An 18925-nucleotide genomic window follows, 5' to 3' on the forward strand; every position below is an offset into this window, starting at 1 on the left:
GGTGCATACATTTGCACCTTGGATAACTCATCCATGTCCACTTATCAGAAATATAGAATGCAGTGTTATGTTAAATGTTAAATGTATTTGTACCGCGCACCGTCACCAACGGAGTTGGTCCCCAGGTGCTCTGGCGGATCTGCAAGCGAGAAAGTGGGATGGGTTAGTAGGTGAAGCGGGAGTAGGATAGTGAGAGGAGTGGTGTTCTGTTGGCAGCGTCAACTCGGTAAGCACCGGGTGCTGAGCTTTGGTGCGAGTATCGGATCGATGTCAGTTCTCGTGTGCTGTTGGTGCGGCTTATGTGTTGTTGCAGTGTTGTGAAGTGCGTGCGGGTTGTTGTGTGAGAGATGGTTGTGTGAGATTTATGAGAGATAATTCTGCATAAATAGTTTTTTGTTAGTGGGTCATATAAAGTTTAATATGCTAACATTCAGAACTCTGTCCGAGTGTGGCGCTCGCTAATCCTCCCAATCTCATCAGGATGGGCGAAGGGGTTACGCCTGGCAAGGTTTTATGTTTGTGTGAGGCGATCCCTGTGCCGTTGTAACGCGCTCTGTAAGTGTTCTAATTCTGATGGAATAAGTGTTGTGGGTTGGCTTTTAGTTGCTGCGATGCGCTCGCTGTTCTATTCTAGCGCGCTCTGTAGGTGTTCTAATTCTGATGGATTGATTAATGTTATGACTGTGTAACCCACAATGTATGCATCATTCACTATTCAAATATGTAAAATAAAGATAGATGGACCCATACCTGTGTCACCCCGAAATCCTGGCTTTTTGAAGTCGTAGCTCTTGATCTCACTGTACCATGATTCCACGGCTTCTTTTCCTTTGAGATAAAACGATAAACATAACATGTTATTTAGATTGGGTTGAACGCTATACTGTTGAGGTTAAGAATTTCCAGGCACATGAGATTATTGGTTGCTAGCTAACAAGGCGAGCAAAGATAATGGGCCTTATTACGAGTTGGGCGGAGTGGGAAAAAAGTCGAGGTAATTCAGTTACCTTGGCAGAATTGCCATCGGTAATTCCGCCAGTGGTAATTCCGCCAAACATTCCCAATGGAGTCCTCCATAAAATGGGAATTTACACCACCTACCACCACTTGTTATCTCATGGTAAACTCACAGCACCTAGTGGCAGTAACAGTAATTCCGTTTTGGCAGTATTCTGGAGGATTTATCGCCGGAATACCACCAAACTCGTGATTAGGCCCAATGAGTATAGTAAATGAGGCTGTTGACAAAACACGTTATCAATGGAAATCTGATCTTTTGATCATTTGATATTGAACTATAATTTTGACCATATGAGTGGTATGTTGGTGCAGATACAGAGTAAAGAGCCTTACAGTCAGAATGGGCAATTGGCTATCCACAGTGATAAGTACATTAAAAAAAATGTGAGCTTCATGACAAGAGAACAGGGCAAATAGTGAGGTTAGTTAAGGACTGGTTGGGGTTTGTGTGATGCAGAGGGTATCATGCTTACAGCATACTCGTGTGCTAAATAGATGTGAAAGTAGTCCTTTTATAGATGCAAAGCCATGGCATGCCCCTGGATTGTCTGCAGTTTACTGTGATGCTTGGCTACAGAGGGCCTGAAGGTACGATGATCTCACAGTAAAAAGGCATCCTCCCCTCAATCAGATTTCCTGGGGAACATTCGGAATGACAATGGTGATCAAACCCTGAAGTGCTTTAAAAAGGCAAGGGAAGGGAATTGACAGGGAGAAGGGGATATGGAAAGGGAAGAGGCAAGGTGAAAGTAAAGGGAAATGGGGACAACCATAGGGAAAAAGAGCAGAGTAAATAGTCCTACAGATAAAGGGCAGTTCAGTCATGTATACTCCCTAAAAATAGGCAGATGCTCCAGACAAAGAAAAGCAGGAAATAAAACTATTCCCAGCCAAAATAGGAAAGACAAGCACAGGAATGGGCCTGTGACTCTGATTTCACCTGCACAGCTCCATGGAGAGATTTGGGGCCAGAAGTGGAGGTAGTGCCACAGGAAGACCCTTCACTATGATTAGGATCTGAAGAGGTATAACATGCATGAATAAGATGCTGCAGTAAAATATGTATTACACTGAGCGCAAAGGTCATTAAAGTTTTTTATTGTTCAGATAGAGCTGAAACTTCAATAGTCATTTATGACTTGCCACAGTAAATTCCTCTCCGGGAGAAGATTGAACATATAAAGGACAGAATTAGGGATCACTGGAGGTCACCTGAGCAGCAAATTAGGGTTTCACTGCAGAAGGTTTCTACACAGGCTAGAGAGCCCCATGCACTGTAGTTCTTCAGGGGATCGTTTATTGATACAACAAGCATGCATTAACAGCACTATCCAGCACTTTCCTGCACGCCTTCGAAGAGAGGAATTACAGAATGTACTAGCAGTCTGCCTGCAGTGAATTGAAGATTTAAATTGGTGTCTCCGGGCAGTCAGACAGGGAGCAGGGGTTCCTTTGAAAAGCAAAAAAACATAAGATTTCCGACAACCGTGGCATGACCCCAGCTGCTCTCAGGCTTAATATAAAAAGATATCAAGTGCCACACAAGAAGGACACTGAAACTGACACAGTTAAGTATTAGGACAGTACTGGCAGGTGCAGAATCTTTTCCCAGGTATGTTTCAATCGTTTAATCTTGTAAACAGAAATATTGCAATTACGGCAAATATCAAAGACAGATATTGAAGTAATTGAATCATGGCTGTTTTTGTTTATAGTACAAAACAAAAAAAATAAGGCAGAGGAAACACCAACCTTTGTTTCTTTGTTTGGCAGTGAAAGAGGACTAACTATTAGACCATTCTCTGTTAGAAGCCGGGTCAATTGAATACAAAGTCAAAGATCCCATTTCTTTGATCCATCAAATAGGTTGCTACCTTGTCTAAAAGGGTTGTTGGATGGATAACTCTTAGGCATTAACTATTCATCCCACGGTTCACTGTCATCTGAGTAGATAATGTCTCTGTTACTGCTGGGTGTTGGACTTGGAAGCTTGGAAGCTGGCGGTAGCCTTTGTTTAGGTCCAAGCTTGGGGCATGATGTCTCATGTTGTACAGCTTGGATTGGCAGTCCCATGTCAACGCAAATGCAGATTTGTTGATATGATCCTTTCTTGGGGACTGGGACAGTTGACAATACCAAAGGATTTAATAATGTCTTGCTCCAGGAGGTGTTGTAGTTCATTTTCTACTTCCAATTGTATGTTGAAAGATACACCTCGATATGCTTGTGCTGTGGGTTTGATAGATTGGTCATTGTGTAATGTTACTTGGCATGGTTTCAATTTTCACAAACCCTGAAACAAAGATGGGAATAGTTTTGCAATCTTATCTTGCCCCCTAAATTGTCTGCATGCACACAGCACACGATTTGTCACTCGCCAATAGCAAATTTTTATTAGCCAATAGCTAGTAGCGAGTGCACAATGTGAGGCCTGTCTTTCCAACGTGGGGAAGATGTGGAATGAGGCAGTGGATGCAATTACCTGGCTCTCAGGATAACTGGAATACTCTCACATCACCACCAGGTCATAGATGCCGGACTGAAGGGTTTCAAAAAATGTAAAGGGCAACTTCATCTCAGACTATCAGTGGTAAAGGTGTTCTCTGGAAGGGTTCAGAGAAGGTCCGGTGGGCAACTGCTTGACAGGTGGTGCACGGTAAAGTGTATCCTCCACTAATAAATCCATCTTTGGGAACCACACCTTTTAATACAGAAGTCTTTTAGTGGATACTTCCTTGATGCCCTTATTGAGCAAGGTCTATGATCCATTGTCTGGAATGAAAATGGTTTCCCTTCAATATTATGTTAAATTAAAGAAAATGACAGGACCTCTTTTACTAATATGTTTTAAGCTCCTGGAGGCCTTTCATGTTTCAGAACTTGGCCATACTCTTGGCATGTGTCAACTTGCCAGATTTGAGACATTTACTGAAGATTGAATGCTTATCTTGCTTTGAGTTGTTTTGAATGTCTTCTAGTGACACACAGGCCGGATTGGCATGACGTACCACATAATGTATCAATCAGCTATCAACGTGCCAGGGCTGGAAAGTTGTGGTGGCTGTCTCGTCAGGAAATTTGGAGGGTTGGCATCTTTTCAGAGTTTGTGCACAATTTGTAATTGTTACCCCTGCAGTCACAGTCCCCTTCTCACATTATGGGTTGATGTGCAGGACTTGGGGTTTTCAAAAATGGTGAGAAGGGCCTGGTAGTCTCTGATCACCATGATCCTCTTGACATAGTAGGGGAAAGTTATTGTGCTCCCATAGGACAGCCAGGCTCTCCTATTCAGGCAGGGAGTAGGCTTGCTTGATGCCCTTCAGGCTTTTGCTATCACAGGAGATGGTGCATCTTTGAATCTGCCTTGTGGTGATATTGGGATAGAATGGCATCTAGCCTTCGGCTGGCATCAATAGTCAATTGAATTTTAAAGTAGGACTCAAAAAAAGGACGTTCACAATGAAAATGCAATATTATAATGTATGACAACAAAAGCCTCTTGACAGTCACAAGTCCAGAAAAATATTGATTCTGTTTGATTATCTTCTAAAACGGACACCAATCGATTAAAAATGATCGGTGGGGCGCCGCTGCTGCAGCTGGCCAGACTCAAGAATGAACTGAGTGCAAATATGTTTTGTGGTCTGCAGTGGAGCTTAGAACAGAACATGTCTATATACCTTGTTCAATGCCCCTTTCTGAGAAGACATGACCAGAAAACCTTAAAATATATTTACTGAATTCACATTTGTCTGTGTTCAAGGTTATATGAGCATACTCCAAGGCCATGCACACATGTTGTAGAGTGTCATTCTTGGGTTGTGGAAAACTGGCATTGCTATAATTTAAGCAGGTAGGGACATGACAAATTATTTTGTGAATCTACTCTTGAAATATTTTTGTGGCCACAAGATCAAACATCAGTCATTTGTAACGGTAAAGCCCAAGGTGTGTAGCAAACATCTTGATATAGTGTATTCCGGGTGGGAGTTGAAGCTGGTGGTAGCCTTTGTTGAGGTCCAGTTTTGAGAAGATGGTGGTTCCCTCTAGTAGATGTATCGTATCTGAGATCTTTGGGGCATGATGTCTCACATTGTACAGCTTGGACTGGCAGTCTCATGGTGACACGCATGCAGATTTGTTGATCTGATCCTTTCTTGGGGACTGAAACTATTGGGGATTCCCAAGGTTAAGGTGGTAACTGGTTCAATGATGTCTTGTTCCACATGGTGTGGTTGTTCATTTTCTACTTTGCAAGTGTATGTTGAATGGTACACCTCAATATGCTTGTGCAGTGGGTTTGGTAGACTGTTCAATGTGTAGTTTTTTGCCATTATTTGCATTTGCACAAACCCTGAAACAGTGAGGGGAATGGTTTGGGGTTCTTGTCTCAGGAATCTAGGTAGTGGTTGGGGGTATGTGCACTAGTCCCATTCATAAAGCCATTTGAAACCTGAACATACAGCCACTTTAGGAGATTACTTCAATTACATGGATTTGGATCCTTGCTGTGTGAGTTTTGCAGGAACACATTGCAAACAACGGTCAGGCTGAGTCCAGAAGAGAATGTCTGCAGAAGCTGCTGAATCCCGACAGTCCCCCTAAAGTGTAACACACAGACCCAGTTTTTACAGATGAGCCTGGTACTCTCCTGGGGGAAAGGTGAAATGGATAAAATAAGAAAATTGGCAGGTCCCTTCCATAGCTGTCACAACCTGCAGGCACGAAGAAAAAAAGAGAACATGCCTTTCAGGCATCCATTGTTATTTTCTCTTACACAACATCTATTCTTCAAGATCTGTGATTTCTCACCATACCTGGCTCTCCTCTACTGTTTGCCCAGAGGATAGGCCTGGAGACCATATCTACTGATGCTAATTCTCTTCTTATACAGATGCTCAAAACCATTGGTTTAGCTTTTTGAAGTGCAGAAGAAAAACTTCCCAGCGTATTACTCAGAACAAAGTCTCACCAAAGGGAACTTCCTGCTTCCCAACTAGATCCAGTTAGCTGCGAGCGCAAGGGTTTCAGCTGCGAACAGCGATTCGAGTTGTCCCAGCAACGATACACGTACGAAGCGAGCGGCTCCTTCCCAGCATCAACGTTTTGAATAAAGCGCTGCACCTATGCTGCAAGAAGCTCAACTCAGTATTTACAGTTTCATTAACAGTCTCCAAATGTTCTCTTCCTTAAAGCTTGCAGACAAATAACTATTTACAGTTGACCAATCATACACTTCTTCATGAAGACTACTTTCTTAGTTAAAATCACTTAGCTTCTAGTCTTGTTAGTAGTCAGAAAATGCTCCTCCAACCCCCAGACTCTCCCTTCTTCTTCAGGACACAAGCCCAGGGGACTTCCTGACCCAAAAAGCCCCACATGATTGGTCAACTGTAAATAGTTATTTGTCTGCAAGCTTTAAGAGAAAATTGTGAGACTGTTCTCGAAACTGTAAATACTGAGTTCAGCTTCTTGCAGCATAGGTGCAACGCTTTATTCAAAACGTTGATGCTCGGAAGGAGCTGTTTGTTTCGTACGTGTGTCGTTGCTGGGACAATTTGAGTCGATGTTCACAGTTGAAACCCTTACGCTCAGCAGCTAACGCCAACAGCGTATGTCAATTGCTGACATATCTAAATTCATGGCAAGTTCGGAACATAGTGCAGCAGTTTACCCGTCGGCCTGAATAAAGGACCTGGAATACGCAGCATGCGGCATTCCATATTCTCGTCCCGGGAGGATAGCTCAGTGGCAACGTGCTCGCATTGGAAGCAAGACGACACGAAGCAACACAGGTTCGACCCCCGGTTCGATGCTTAGAGACCTCTGGGTATTTAAGAGCATTATAAATACACAACTAAGACAAAAAAACAACTACGCAACTAAAAACAAACAATTCCTGTAACAGCGCCTCGATGCCCGCGGGCTGTGTGAGCACTTTAAAAATGCAAAAAATAAAAAATAAATAAATTAGGAATTTGATCAGGTGTTCGTTTAGTTTGAGTAAGAGGACAGGACTGTTAACAAGGACTAGCTTGATTGCATGAGCAAACACATAGCCCCTCTCTGCAGTCTCCTTTGGAAGAACTAGAGTTGCGTTCTGAACGTGTTTTGAAGGTTAGATAGCACAATCATCAGTGAGGTTTGCAAGTATGTCTGTGCATCAGTCACTGTCAAAGAGACGAATTTGCACCTCTAAACACTTATGTATAGGCACATTATAAATAACCAACAAATAAATGAATACTGTCTTTAATACCAGGTAGCTCTTTCTGTGCATCTCTTCTCTTGATGTTTGTGTGACTTAGTTGGGTAGCCTTTTGCAGAGGGCTTATGGACACACTGCACATCATCTTGAAATGGTTTTCCCTGCCACAGGTAGCAAACGACTGACATTGGCCATCATGCTGAAAATCATATCTACCTCTGTAACGGAGTCTCCCGTATTGTTGGGCTGGTGTCAACGACACTTGGTGCAGCAGAGATGTCTTAGTCAAACTAATTTTGATTCTGTCAATTGTTTCCAGCTGATTCTCAATTGCCATTGACATCCGGCTAAGGTTAATATGTCCTCCAACTTGTGGATTTTCTGCCGCAGTTTCTTGCGAAAGGTAGATCGCACCTCGCAATTATAATTTTAGTGCTTCCTAATTTGAGCATCAATGAAAATGACAGTGATTTACTCGCACTTGATGTCACATCAAAAAATGGTCCATTGTGTCATACCTTTCCGGTCTTCTTGTGTGGAGCATGTGATGTACCTAATCAACCGTGTTGAGGATGTGGGGGAAATACTAATTTCCTTTTTGTTTAAGATCTAAACAAACGTGGTAATTACTTCTTCTGGAAGTTCTGGTGCTAATCTAGGTGGGTTGGCCGGTCTAGTGGATGAATCTCATCATGGTGACTGTGCCTTCCTCTGAACACTTTGGAAGCATGTGTTAATCTTGGTGATCTCAAAATGCGGTGGGTATAGCTGGGCTGTCAGAGGTATATGTGTTCTCTTAGAATGTTGCCATGTAGCAAGTAGGAGATCATAGATCATGCAACGGGGGGTTGCACTCTTTCAAAGTAACCTCTTCAGGCTTGGAGAGGTGATTGTGCCTGGTGCATGATGGGGGCCCCCTTTGGGAGTCACAGTACCTGCAAACGGCAGTAGGGGAGTCTTTCTCTCTCCTGCATAAGGACACTGTGCCCTTCGCTTCCACCTGCAGGTGAGTGAGAAGCAGGCAAGTCCTGCTTGCAGCAGCGCCTGTGCCTTGCCGATAGTAGCTGACAAGAGCGCCGGGCAGCCTTGTGTATCCACTGGGCAGCCTCACTCACATTACAGACATAGTATTGGTGCAGCAGCATTGAGCGCAGAAAAGCTTGTTCCCGCTCGTCACCAATGTTAAAGGTGGGGTTGCAGCAAACCCCACACAAACACTCAGTAAATCATGACACACAGAGCCATGGATGTAAGCAGCCTTCTTTAATCCTGATTCTTACTGCACCATCTCTTTCATTTTTCATGCTCCCTCCTCAATCATTTCCTTTCTCCCATTTGTCCCACCCACCTCCACTTAAAGACATGCACATGCTCTAGCCAGGACACAACATCCTCTGTCACAGAAACAAGAGTTTAGGAGTTCCAATCCGCACAAGAAACTACAGAGCTGCTGTTTCTCTGCTTACATGAGGCCACAAAGCTTTAGGGTCAGGAGGGCTCACCCTATCATAGGTTGGGTGGGACCCCAATGCAACGTGGCCACAAGTGTTTTATGTTTCTCAGTCCCAGTAGAGATGCTACTGAAGATGTACTCCCAAACCATCACCATCACAAAACCTGACGCAGCAGGAGTAGCCACCAGCAAATTACGATTCTCACTCCCATCCATGAGTCACCGGTCAACAATATCACCCTTAGAGGAACCCTGACATCATCTTTTAGGTACCCACCCTGTTCATACCTTAGCAGGCCTAAGTACTCATTTAGTAAGGGTTGGGGACTATGACATTTGAAAATCATATCAGTGTGTGCCACTGAGTGCTCATGGCTCTCATTGCAGTCGGCCCTTGAAATGCATGGGAAACAGTCTGGGGCAGCACAAGAGATGATATCTGAAGCAGTAGGATGTCAAAAGCAAAATAAACTCATGGACGCTCCAAGTATGTTGAGACTTGCATATCAGGGCAACTGTAATTCTGCCCATTCTCCAATGCAACTCGCATCAGGCCACTGGTATTGAAGTAGGATTTCCTGGCCCATGCACTGTTTTATCTCAACCTGGAGAAAAGGGCACACGATCCTAGACAATGAAGGACAATCCAGGAGGTTAGGAAGTCATGGGGATGGAGGGAGTATTTAAATTGAAGAAATTTGCAGTTTTAGAGCTCAATTAGCTGTATGATTGTTTTAGTAGAACGTATTCTTCTAAAGATCGATTGGCATTCTGAAATGCAAATTGCCTGCAGATTACACATTTTTCAAAATATTTGGGAGAACATGGCAGAAATTATGGACAATTCACAAATGGATATGAGACCATCACGTGTCCCGGCACATAGCCTAATCAAATCATGGACAACTTTCTATGCTTTTAAAAACAGGTAATAAAAATTGACAATTCTGAAATCTTCTCACAAATTGATCCTTTGAATCACTTGTGCTATGGTGACGATCATGCTATGGTTTAAATGCACAAATTCTGAAAATACTAGTGAACATGGTCATCTTTGTACTTCGCTGATAAAAGATGGGAAAAAGATCTAGGTGTACCGAATAATTATTATGCCCCCAACATAAAGATAATTGTCATTATGATATATAGCAGCTATTTATGGGATTGTGTCCTTATATGTTATCTTGATAGGAACATGTTCTGAACTTGTTATTGAAGAATGTGTGGCTTACAAAATATTTTCTGATTAACTCATCAATGGTGTGCCCACTGCTGCACAAGAATCATGGCAAAAACGTGGTCATCGATGAGTGACCAAAGATAAGTGATGGATTTCATTGATCAACAGTCATTAACTGGCATGGGATATCCTTGGTCATGAGAACGCTTCGAACAAAACTGTTGCCAGTTCAGAAGGGACCAGTGGCCTAGACTTGGAATATAGTACGCAGACAGACAGTATCCAACAACCAGAAGTCACAAGAGATTATTGAGTTAAACCTAGCTCGAGTTGGCAATTTCCTCTGCCCCAACAATCTTACATTACAGACCAGATCCTCTGAGATGTTACACACAGACCATGTGTGGAACATGTTACTCATCCCAACTACAGCATTCATTTTAAGTAGTCCTCAGCTCACCACTTGCCTCCACTCGTACTCTGCACTCAGTTGTCCTTCTTGTGCCTCAGGCAATAAAAACTGTTCAATCCTCATCTTCACAACTCAGTTGTCGATATCATGCCTCCTTTTAGTCACACACTGCTCATTATAATTCATCCTCCTCACACTTCATCTATACTCCTCATTTTTCCAACTCAGTTGCCCTTCCTTCTCTTCTGTTCTCAGTTATCCTCCTACCCAAATGCAATTCTTGACAAATCCTGTACAAGCCATCACTATACTTCTTTAGTACTCATTCCTTCTACCCAATTGTCAGTTGTCATGCTCCCACCTCAAACTTTAATGCTTCTTCCACAGCTTGTGCATCAGACCTTACTATACTTGTGTTGCCATTCGTCCTCAGTCATCATTCCAACACACACTTCAGCGCTCCTCTTCGCAACTCTTGCTTCAGTCATCGTCTGGCATTACTCATCCTCACTTATCATCCTTACTCTTTAGTCATCAGTCATCCTCTCTGCTCATCAACCCTCACCTTTCTTCCTCGCACTCCAGATTTACAGTTTCCTACAGACCCCTTATTTGTTAAACGCAACCAACAAACAGCCTTGCCTTCTCATGGGCACAGTGGTAGAAAATAAATGCTGGGGAGACGAGCCTGCAGCATGCAACATAGGGGAAAGGTTTGAGGTAGTGTGAGAAACCAAAGGGTGTCTCCCCTACTAATCCCCCGGGATCTCTCTCAGATGGCCAGGACATGGCCATCACCTTTGGATCCAGACCCTGGAAGTGGACCAGTGCGGGAGGATCACCTGGGTGAGGGGTCTTCCGGGAGTGGGGGTGAGGCGACCAATGGCGAGACGTGGTATTCCCCCCTTTCCCGTACACATGACCCATCTTATTGTATAGGATTCTCCAATGTCCCAACCCCCCTACACCCCCCCTGCCTTTTTCACACAAACACTGGGCAGAGGAAGAGGTAGACAGAGTAAAGAGGCTAACCCTTACATATCTCATTGGATATGTCCCGCTAATCGGGTCAGGCAAAGTCAGACACTTGACTAAGTGCATACATCTGACACGGATTAGCTCTCCCCACACGGATTAAAGGAGGAACATAGAGACACATTCTGAGCAAGGTGGAACATGAGCAAGAGCAGAACTTCCCGGGAAAAGGCGAACCTACTGGAGCACAGCGATGGCCAGAGGGATGAGAGTGATGGGTCAAGGACCCCAGGAGTTCCTTGCAGGCGGTTTTTGCCCCCAAAAGGCAGTGAAAGACATGTGGAGAAGGCCAAATACCAGACAAGAAGACTGCATTGTGTTTCAAGGATGCCAGCGACCCTCCCGGATGAACCAAACAGTTGGGGAGGCGGGGCCAAGCCTGTGGTATTAACCTTGACTCGTGAATTTGAACTACAAAGACAAGAAAGGAATGCACACAGCCGGTGAGTTGGCGAGTGACATGAAAGGCTGGTGTGAATGCACACAGCCGGTGAGTTGGCGAGCGACATGAAAGGCTGGTGTGTATTAAGCAAAGATTGATGTTGCAACAGCATATCACATGATTGAAGACTGAACGCGTGTGGATGAACCGCAAAGGAAGGTAGAAATGGGGTGAACTTTGAATTACTGACAGCTGTGAAACCTGCGATACTGACTAGTGGAGTGGTCTGGCAAAAGGAAGTAGCCCATTCAAAAGTCTCTGTGAAAGGTGAAATGATTTTGTTATGAAGCGATAAAGTGAATGAACTACAAAAAGCAAAGTGATCAAAATTAACCCTGGGAAAAGGGGGAAAGTAAAAAGGTGAATGTTGGACTTTTGTGCTTATGCTATCGAACTAACCAGACCAAGAGATACCGGGGCAAATAACAAAAGAGTGTGAATTGAAGGGAAAGTCGAAGTGGTCCTGCGGAGCACTACAGAAAAAGCCACGCACATTCGAAAGTCTTCGACATCAGGAAAAGGTTAGAACCCGACTGAGGGAGACATATGTGAACGTTTTGCTTTGAAAGGTCTGAGCCCGACTGAGGGAGACCGGCATGAACTTTTTGTTGTACTGTGTTTAGAAAGCTGGAAAGAGAGAGTTTAGCATGGAAGGCCAGGCGGGCCTCGATCCACGTATTGAACTGCCTTTGTCTTGAGATCCAGAGCCAGAGTGTGTCATCCTGTATATGGGGGCCGCATTACTCCATGCTGACTAACGTGGGGAGGAGAGCTGTCTTGACCACATTTATTCTTTATATTCTAACACTGACTTTCATTTTCATACATATTCTCCTTTACACACTTTTTGTACAGGAGATAGGGCAGGCATTAGGTTTTGTTAGCGTAGGCCATTTTGATTTGACAGACTCAACTAGGACTGTTTTATTTATTATTTGATGGTAGAGACTGCTCCCATCTCAGCTATAGGGCACAGAAAGTTTTTCTAAACCGCAGAAATTGAATAAAGGTTTTACTAATTGTACCTTTTGTGTCAGTGTCATACTTGTGATTACATGCCTCCCTTATAGTAGACCAGTCTTGGGAGGATCAGGTCCAGGCTGGGCAATGGAAGATGTGTTAGTCCTACAGATGGCCTGTGAGGCAGGTAGGAGACACAAATCCATTGAAGGATTGGGGCCTCATGTTACAGGCTTTCATGTTTACCACTGACTTGAAATTCCTCCTATCAGAAAAGGAAAAGGTTATTTGATGTGCTGCCTGGAGAATGCAAAATGTTAAAACCCAAGACTGGACAGTCTGCTCACACCAGACTTGGGAAATTGTGACTGTTCGGCTCTCCATTTTGCATTTGGTTTGCTTTACTAGTCATAATTTTTTTTAATTAGATTTTTTGTTGATTTATTTTTTTTAAAACTGAATGCAATTCAAGGGTAAGCGGCACTGTGTAAGTAGAGGGCAGCAGAGTAATGTTTATTTTTTTCTGTGCTTGGGTAAGCCCGCCCCTCCATGAATGTGATCTCTAGAGATGCGCAGATCCATCAGCAAGCGATGACACGTACTTGATATTGATATTTTATTTCTATCGTTCTCGTACACAACTGTTTCAGAGCACGACAAGACAAGGGAGGGGACCAGGGGAGACCAAAAACAACGATTGTACAAGTCCCAGTGACATTGAGAACGTGCAAGTGTATGGGAGAGGGGAAGGGGAAAGTGCATGGAAGGGGGAAAGTAGTGGAAAGTGCGTAGCAAAGGAGAAACCAATAATAAATAAATAATAATGGCAACAAATAGTGGTAGTGCAGCCAGCAAGTGGCAAGTGCAGGGTTTAAGGCAGCAGACAGGGTAGGTCTGATAAGTGCAGGAAGAAAGGGGGTACTGTATGGGTACAGATACAGACCTCAGTGCAAGGGGTGGCCCGGAGGCAGTGCGGGAGGGTGGCAGGGTGTCCAGTTACCTGGGCCCAGAGGACAGAGGGTGGTCAGGTGCACAGTTCCAAGAGAAAACAGATCAGCAGGGGAGAGGGGGAGCGAAGGCAGAAGCAAAGAGGAAGGTCTTGAGGTGATTCCGGAACCGGAGATGGTTCTCCAAGTTTTGGAGTGGTAGGGAGACTGTTCCAGAGTAAGGCCCCAGCCAAAGACAGATCTACCCCCAGCTCGTTTCTTTGAAAAACCACTGACCCCGAGGGAGTTAGAGGTAGAGGAGCGAAGAGCTCGAGGGGGAGCAGGGGTTATTTGCGGAGGGATAGCTGAAGGTATTTTGGACCCAGGCCCTAGAAAACCTTGTGGACAATGCAGGGGGTTTTGAATGTAATCATTGCATCCACTGGGAGCCAATGGAGAGATTTCAGAGCTGGAGAGATACGATCCTAGGGATTGGGGCCAAGGACAAGTCTGGCAGTCCTGTTCTGGATTAGTTGTAGAGGGCGGAGAGTAGAAGCAGGTCGATTTAGAAAGAGGCGGTTACAATAGTCCAACCTAGAGAGAACCAGAGCTTGGGAGACCATGAGCTTCTGGGGGAAGGAGAGGAAAGGCAGAGTACCTCTGAGGAGGTGCAGTAGGAAGTTTGACTTTTTAGAGAAATCAGAGATGTGGGCGGAGAAGGAAAGCGTGGAGTCAAAGATGACCCAGAGGTTCGTAGCCTCGCAGGTGAAGGTAGGAGGGGGGCCAAGGGAGACCAGCCAGAGAGTGAATGGAAAGGATGGTGAAGGTGTGCCGATGAGGAGGATCTCTGTCTTGCTGGCATTCAGACTTGCTGGTACCAGGCATAATATTTAATATGAAGTGTGGAATATGGTAGTCCTGCTGTACACAATACTGCTCTGCTCTCCATCACAATCGTTTTCCAAAAGTGTCTAGATGAGAAGGCAATGCTGTTTATAGGTTAACTTTAACCAATCAGAGTGCAGGGGTGTGTGGAAAAAAGTGGGAATCAGGAAGATGAGGGTGTTGAGTGATTACTGAGGGGTAAGAAAGGCAATGGATGACTGAGTAGAAGGAATATAGTGACGACAGATTAATGACTTGTGGAAAGGAGCCTTAAAGTATGATGTGCAAGGTCAACAACCAATTACGGAAGAGGAATGAGAAGAGAAGACACGTAGTTGACGACTAATGCACAAGTTGGAAGAGGAGCATCAAGGTGTGAGGCGTAGGATGATGAATGAGGAGGAGGAATGAGCAATAAGCATATGTGTGGAGGACGAAAATATACAGTGCTTTATGAGTGAGGAGGATGTTTGATGCTTGGAATGAGCAATCAGAGTGAAGAGGGTGAACAGAGAGAAAATGATGACTGAAGCTTGAGAAGGAAAATAGAAAAAGTAGGGGTCATGGGGGACTGAGGAAGTCTAAAATTGACATTATACCAACCACAGATGGAGACACAACTGTGCATTGAAGCAGTCGAGACAGAACACACTCAAATCAAATCCCATGTATGTGAATGTTTGTAGTGACCACTGCAGCCCTGCACAGTGGTGCCAACTACAGAGTGGATGGAGGTTTTCCTCCTGCTCCCCCGAGAACATCTAGCGGCAAGGCACTCCCCTAGAAATATCAGATCAACGAATGACATGATACCTGGGTTGCATTGCAAGCGGCCTAGTGATAGCCTTTTGTTTCCACTTACCAGTCATTTATCTTGCCCAGCAGTACACAAAGCTCCTGTTTTTAGTTGCCCATGTGGTCCTTTCCAATCTGTGGGTGCTTATCCGGTCCTGTTTGTGTCTTTGCATTCTGGGACTTATAGTTCTGCTTCTCCCATTATGAAACTCTGACTACAAGTCCCAGAATGCAAAGACAAAACAGGACTAGTTACGTACCTCCAGATTGGAATGGATCATGTTGGCAACTGTGTAGCAATGAGATGGTAGAGGAAGAGGGCCATTCACACCTCAAAGTGAAATTCTCACTTGCTGAAAGAGGAACAAGGTTTCCTCAAGTGAAGGCTTGCAAGTCTATGATAAAAGATACAATAGCCTTAAAATAATTTGCTTTTTATGCTAGCACAATTGTCCCACCTCTTACAAAACATATTAATAAAGTAAATGAATTTCCTTAAAATGAAAACCACCACAAATTACCCCAACAGTATTTTTAGTATTTTGTAAAAATGCAACTAGTATTCACACCCTGCTTAATAAAAAGCATTTTTTTTAATTTAAATGTATTCAGTTTATTGCAAGCTTTTACCTAAAAAGAGTTCAGTATAGCTCAATTAATTCATCAACAATTAATCATTAATTTGTCTCTGCATGAAGTCGACACTGGACCTCACATGTCCTCAGAAAATATTGTAAGATCTGCAATATTTCTGTTATAGAATTCGTTACTGCAAAAATGTATTTAAAATCGTGACCTCCATGGAAATGTTCCCACCAACCTTCTGCAGACAAAAGGTGATTTCCCATCAGTAATTCTCCCATATGTTTAGTTCTTTGCGATTTTAGTTTCTGGTAAAATAGCATCAGGTGCTGCAAAGATTCCTCATGATCTCTGCAAAATCTACAGCAAGTGTCATTTGTTTCAAGGTCGTGTCTTGAGAAAAAGGATATCTCTTGTTGGGAGAATGTTCAATCTAAATGGAACAAGTGCGCAATTTTTTTTTAATATAAAAAATGTTTTGGTTTACAATTCAAACCTCTCATCTTATCAAAAATGTTAATTTCTTTTGTTGTCAAGTTTATTCGTCGTCAAGTTCTTTTCCCTTTCTTTGCGGTTGCTTTCCATTGCTTCATCTTTTGCTTCTTTGGCCGTTCACTTTTTATCCTGTTTGTCTGTGATCCATTATGTTGTTCCAAAATGATATTAAGGCAAATATTGTTTTTTTTCCGTTTCCTGCGATCAGTGTTGCCCAGCGATCTTCAGGTGATATTATCAATTGGTTTTTCATATAGCATCCACTGGAAAGATTCCCTTTTTCACTTAGGGCAGGGCACATCATGATAATGTGGTATATGCTCTCAGTTGCTGATCTGTCCTTGCGAAATCGACAATATTTTTTTAAATTCTGGTATTTGCTTTCTGGCTGCCATTATTTCTCGCGTCGGCAAGATGTTCAGCCGAAGTCTCAAACATATCTCTTGTCTTGGATGAAGGGAATATTTTCAGATACGTTGGGAGTTGGTTAATTGATCTGGTATCGGATGAGCATGGTATATCATGTCGATACTCAGCTTTAGTCGGATTAGTACTTATCCAATCATTCTCTGACTTTTGTCTTCGCTTTTTGTGGTCTTTCTAACAGCATTTCCTGGGAGATGTCGTGTTTCATTCTTTCTGCTTCGATCGATCTTTCCAGAGATCTAGTATCTTGTTTGTGCTGTCAGTTTTTTTAGTTCTGAGTATTTCGAGCGGTGGGGCGTAAGATTCACTCATAATTTTCCGGTAAAGGTCAAGTTGTTTCCACTTCACGATGGATTCAAGTGATTTGAGAGCGAGTTCAGCTCATATGCGCGGTATAGGGAGCGACATAGGTAGATTTAATACTTTCTTCCAAAATTTTCCTTCTAGTAGGGCCCATATGGATTTGTCGATGTTTATCATTGTTTCTGCTCCATATGTAAGTATTGCCGTTACCTTTTGTTTATAGAATGTCCCGACTGAAGTTAAGGAAAATTGACCATATTTTAGATGCATTATTTTGGCTTGACGCGCTAGTGATGAACAAGTTACTTTCTTACCTGGTAACGTTCTTTCGATGGGATGGTCCGACGACGTATTCCATATCTATGACATGTAATCACTACAGCTGTGCTGCTTTGGAAACTTTTTCGGCGTCTGCGTCCTGCGTCGATGAAGTCGATGCGCCACCGTCGAGGACCTCCTCCAACGTCCGACGTCATCCGATGTGATAAGTAGGACGCACGACGCCCGTAGCCTCAGTTGTAGTTTTTTCCCCCAGAACGTGTGACATTAGTCAACTGCCAGTCAGACACAAAGCCTTGCGGAACGTAAGCTGCAATCGCAAAAGAAATTCTGCAGCGGGGAAGGCAGGGAGGGAGCGATATGGAATACGTCGTCGGACCATCCCATCGAAAGAACGTTACCAGGTAAGAAAGTAACTTGTTCTTCGAGGGGATTGGGTCTTCCGACGTATTACATATCTATGACAGACTCCCAAAGCAGTACCAGAGCAAGGAGGAGGGAAAGAATTTAGAATCAAAATTTAGAATTGCCAATCAAATAGCAGAGCAAAGGACCGCCTTGCCAAAGGCCAGATCCTGTCCTCGGATGGAATCGAGGGAACAGTGACGTACAAATGTATGTACTGAAGCCCAGGTGGCTGCATCACAGATGTTGCGAATAGGAACACCCCTCTGCAGGGCAGTAGATGCAGCCATACCCCTGGTAGAATGGGCCCCCAAGCCAGCCGGTGGGTCCTTACCCGCCAAGCGGTAACACTCCGAGATGGCCAAAATAATCCAGCGAGACAAAGTCTGTTTCGTCACAGCTTGCCCCAAACGCTTTCCAGCGTAACCAATAAAGAGTTGATCGTCCACTCTGACCCGGGACATGCGTGAAACATAAAAGCTTAAAGCTCTCCTAGGATCAAGCCTATGGAGCCTCTCCTCTTCCTTACCAGGATGCGGAGGAGGATAGAATGCCGGAAGAACAACCTTCTGGGCCAAATGAAATTCCGTCACTACCTTCGGAAGAAAAGAAGGACGAACTCTAAGGACAACCCTGTCCTTGTGAAATACAGTGAAGGGTGGCTTAACTGAAAGTGCCTGTAACTCACTCACTCTGCGAGCGGAAGTAACCGCAACTAAAATTTTTCAGAGTTAACAGCCTCAAAGGGCAAGAATGTAAAGGCTCAAACGGAGCACCCATAAGAAACTTAAGAACAAGGTTTAAATCCCAAACAGGCACCAGGAAAGGTGACGGAGGGAACATATTAGTGAGCCCTTTCAGAAACTATGAAATTAAAGGGATTTTAAAGTAAGAACACTCTTCAGACGAGCGCTTAAAGATGGACAGCGTCACCAGGTAACCTTTAATGGTACCCACTTGCAAGCCCCTGTGGGCCAAAGAAAGTAAAAAGGACAGAACCATGGGGATGTCACATGCAAAATGATCCACATTCTGAACTCTGCACCAGTCGCAGAACTTACGCCAACGGCAACGATATAGAGACTTTGTTGCTGGCCTTCGGGCCGAAAGCAACACCTC

General features: G+C 43.9%; 1 protein-coding gene across 8 annotated transcripts in view; it reads right to left on the minus strand.

Moving 5' to 3' along the window:
• Positions 1-18925, minus strand: part of LOC138471946 (uncharacterized) — an 835353-nt gene that overhangs the window by 265647 nt on the left and 550781 nt on the right. For all 8 annotated transcript variants that reach the window (XM_069609830.1, XM_069609827.1, XM_069609832.1 and 5 more), the window contains one exon: positions 751-828. In XM_069609830.1, coding sequence (XP_069465931.1) covers positions 751-828 — 78 coding nt within the window. The remainder of the gene's footprint in view (positions 1-750; positions 829-18925) is intronic.

Source organism: Ambystoma mexicanum, chromosome 8 (genome assembly GCF_040938575.1).
Source record: "Ambystoma mexicanum isolate Mex_15411 chromosome 8, UKY_AmexF1_1, whole genome shotgun sequence".
Taxonomy (NCBI): Eukaryota; Metazoa; Chordata; class Amphibia; order Caudata; family Ambystomatidae; genus Ambystoma; species Ambystoma mexicanum.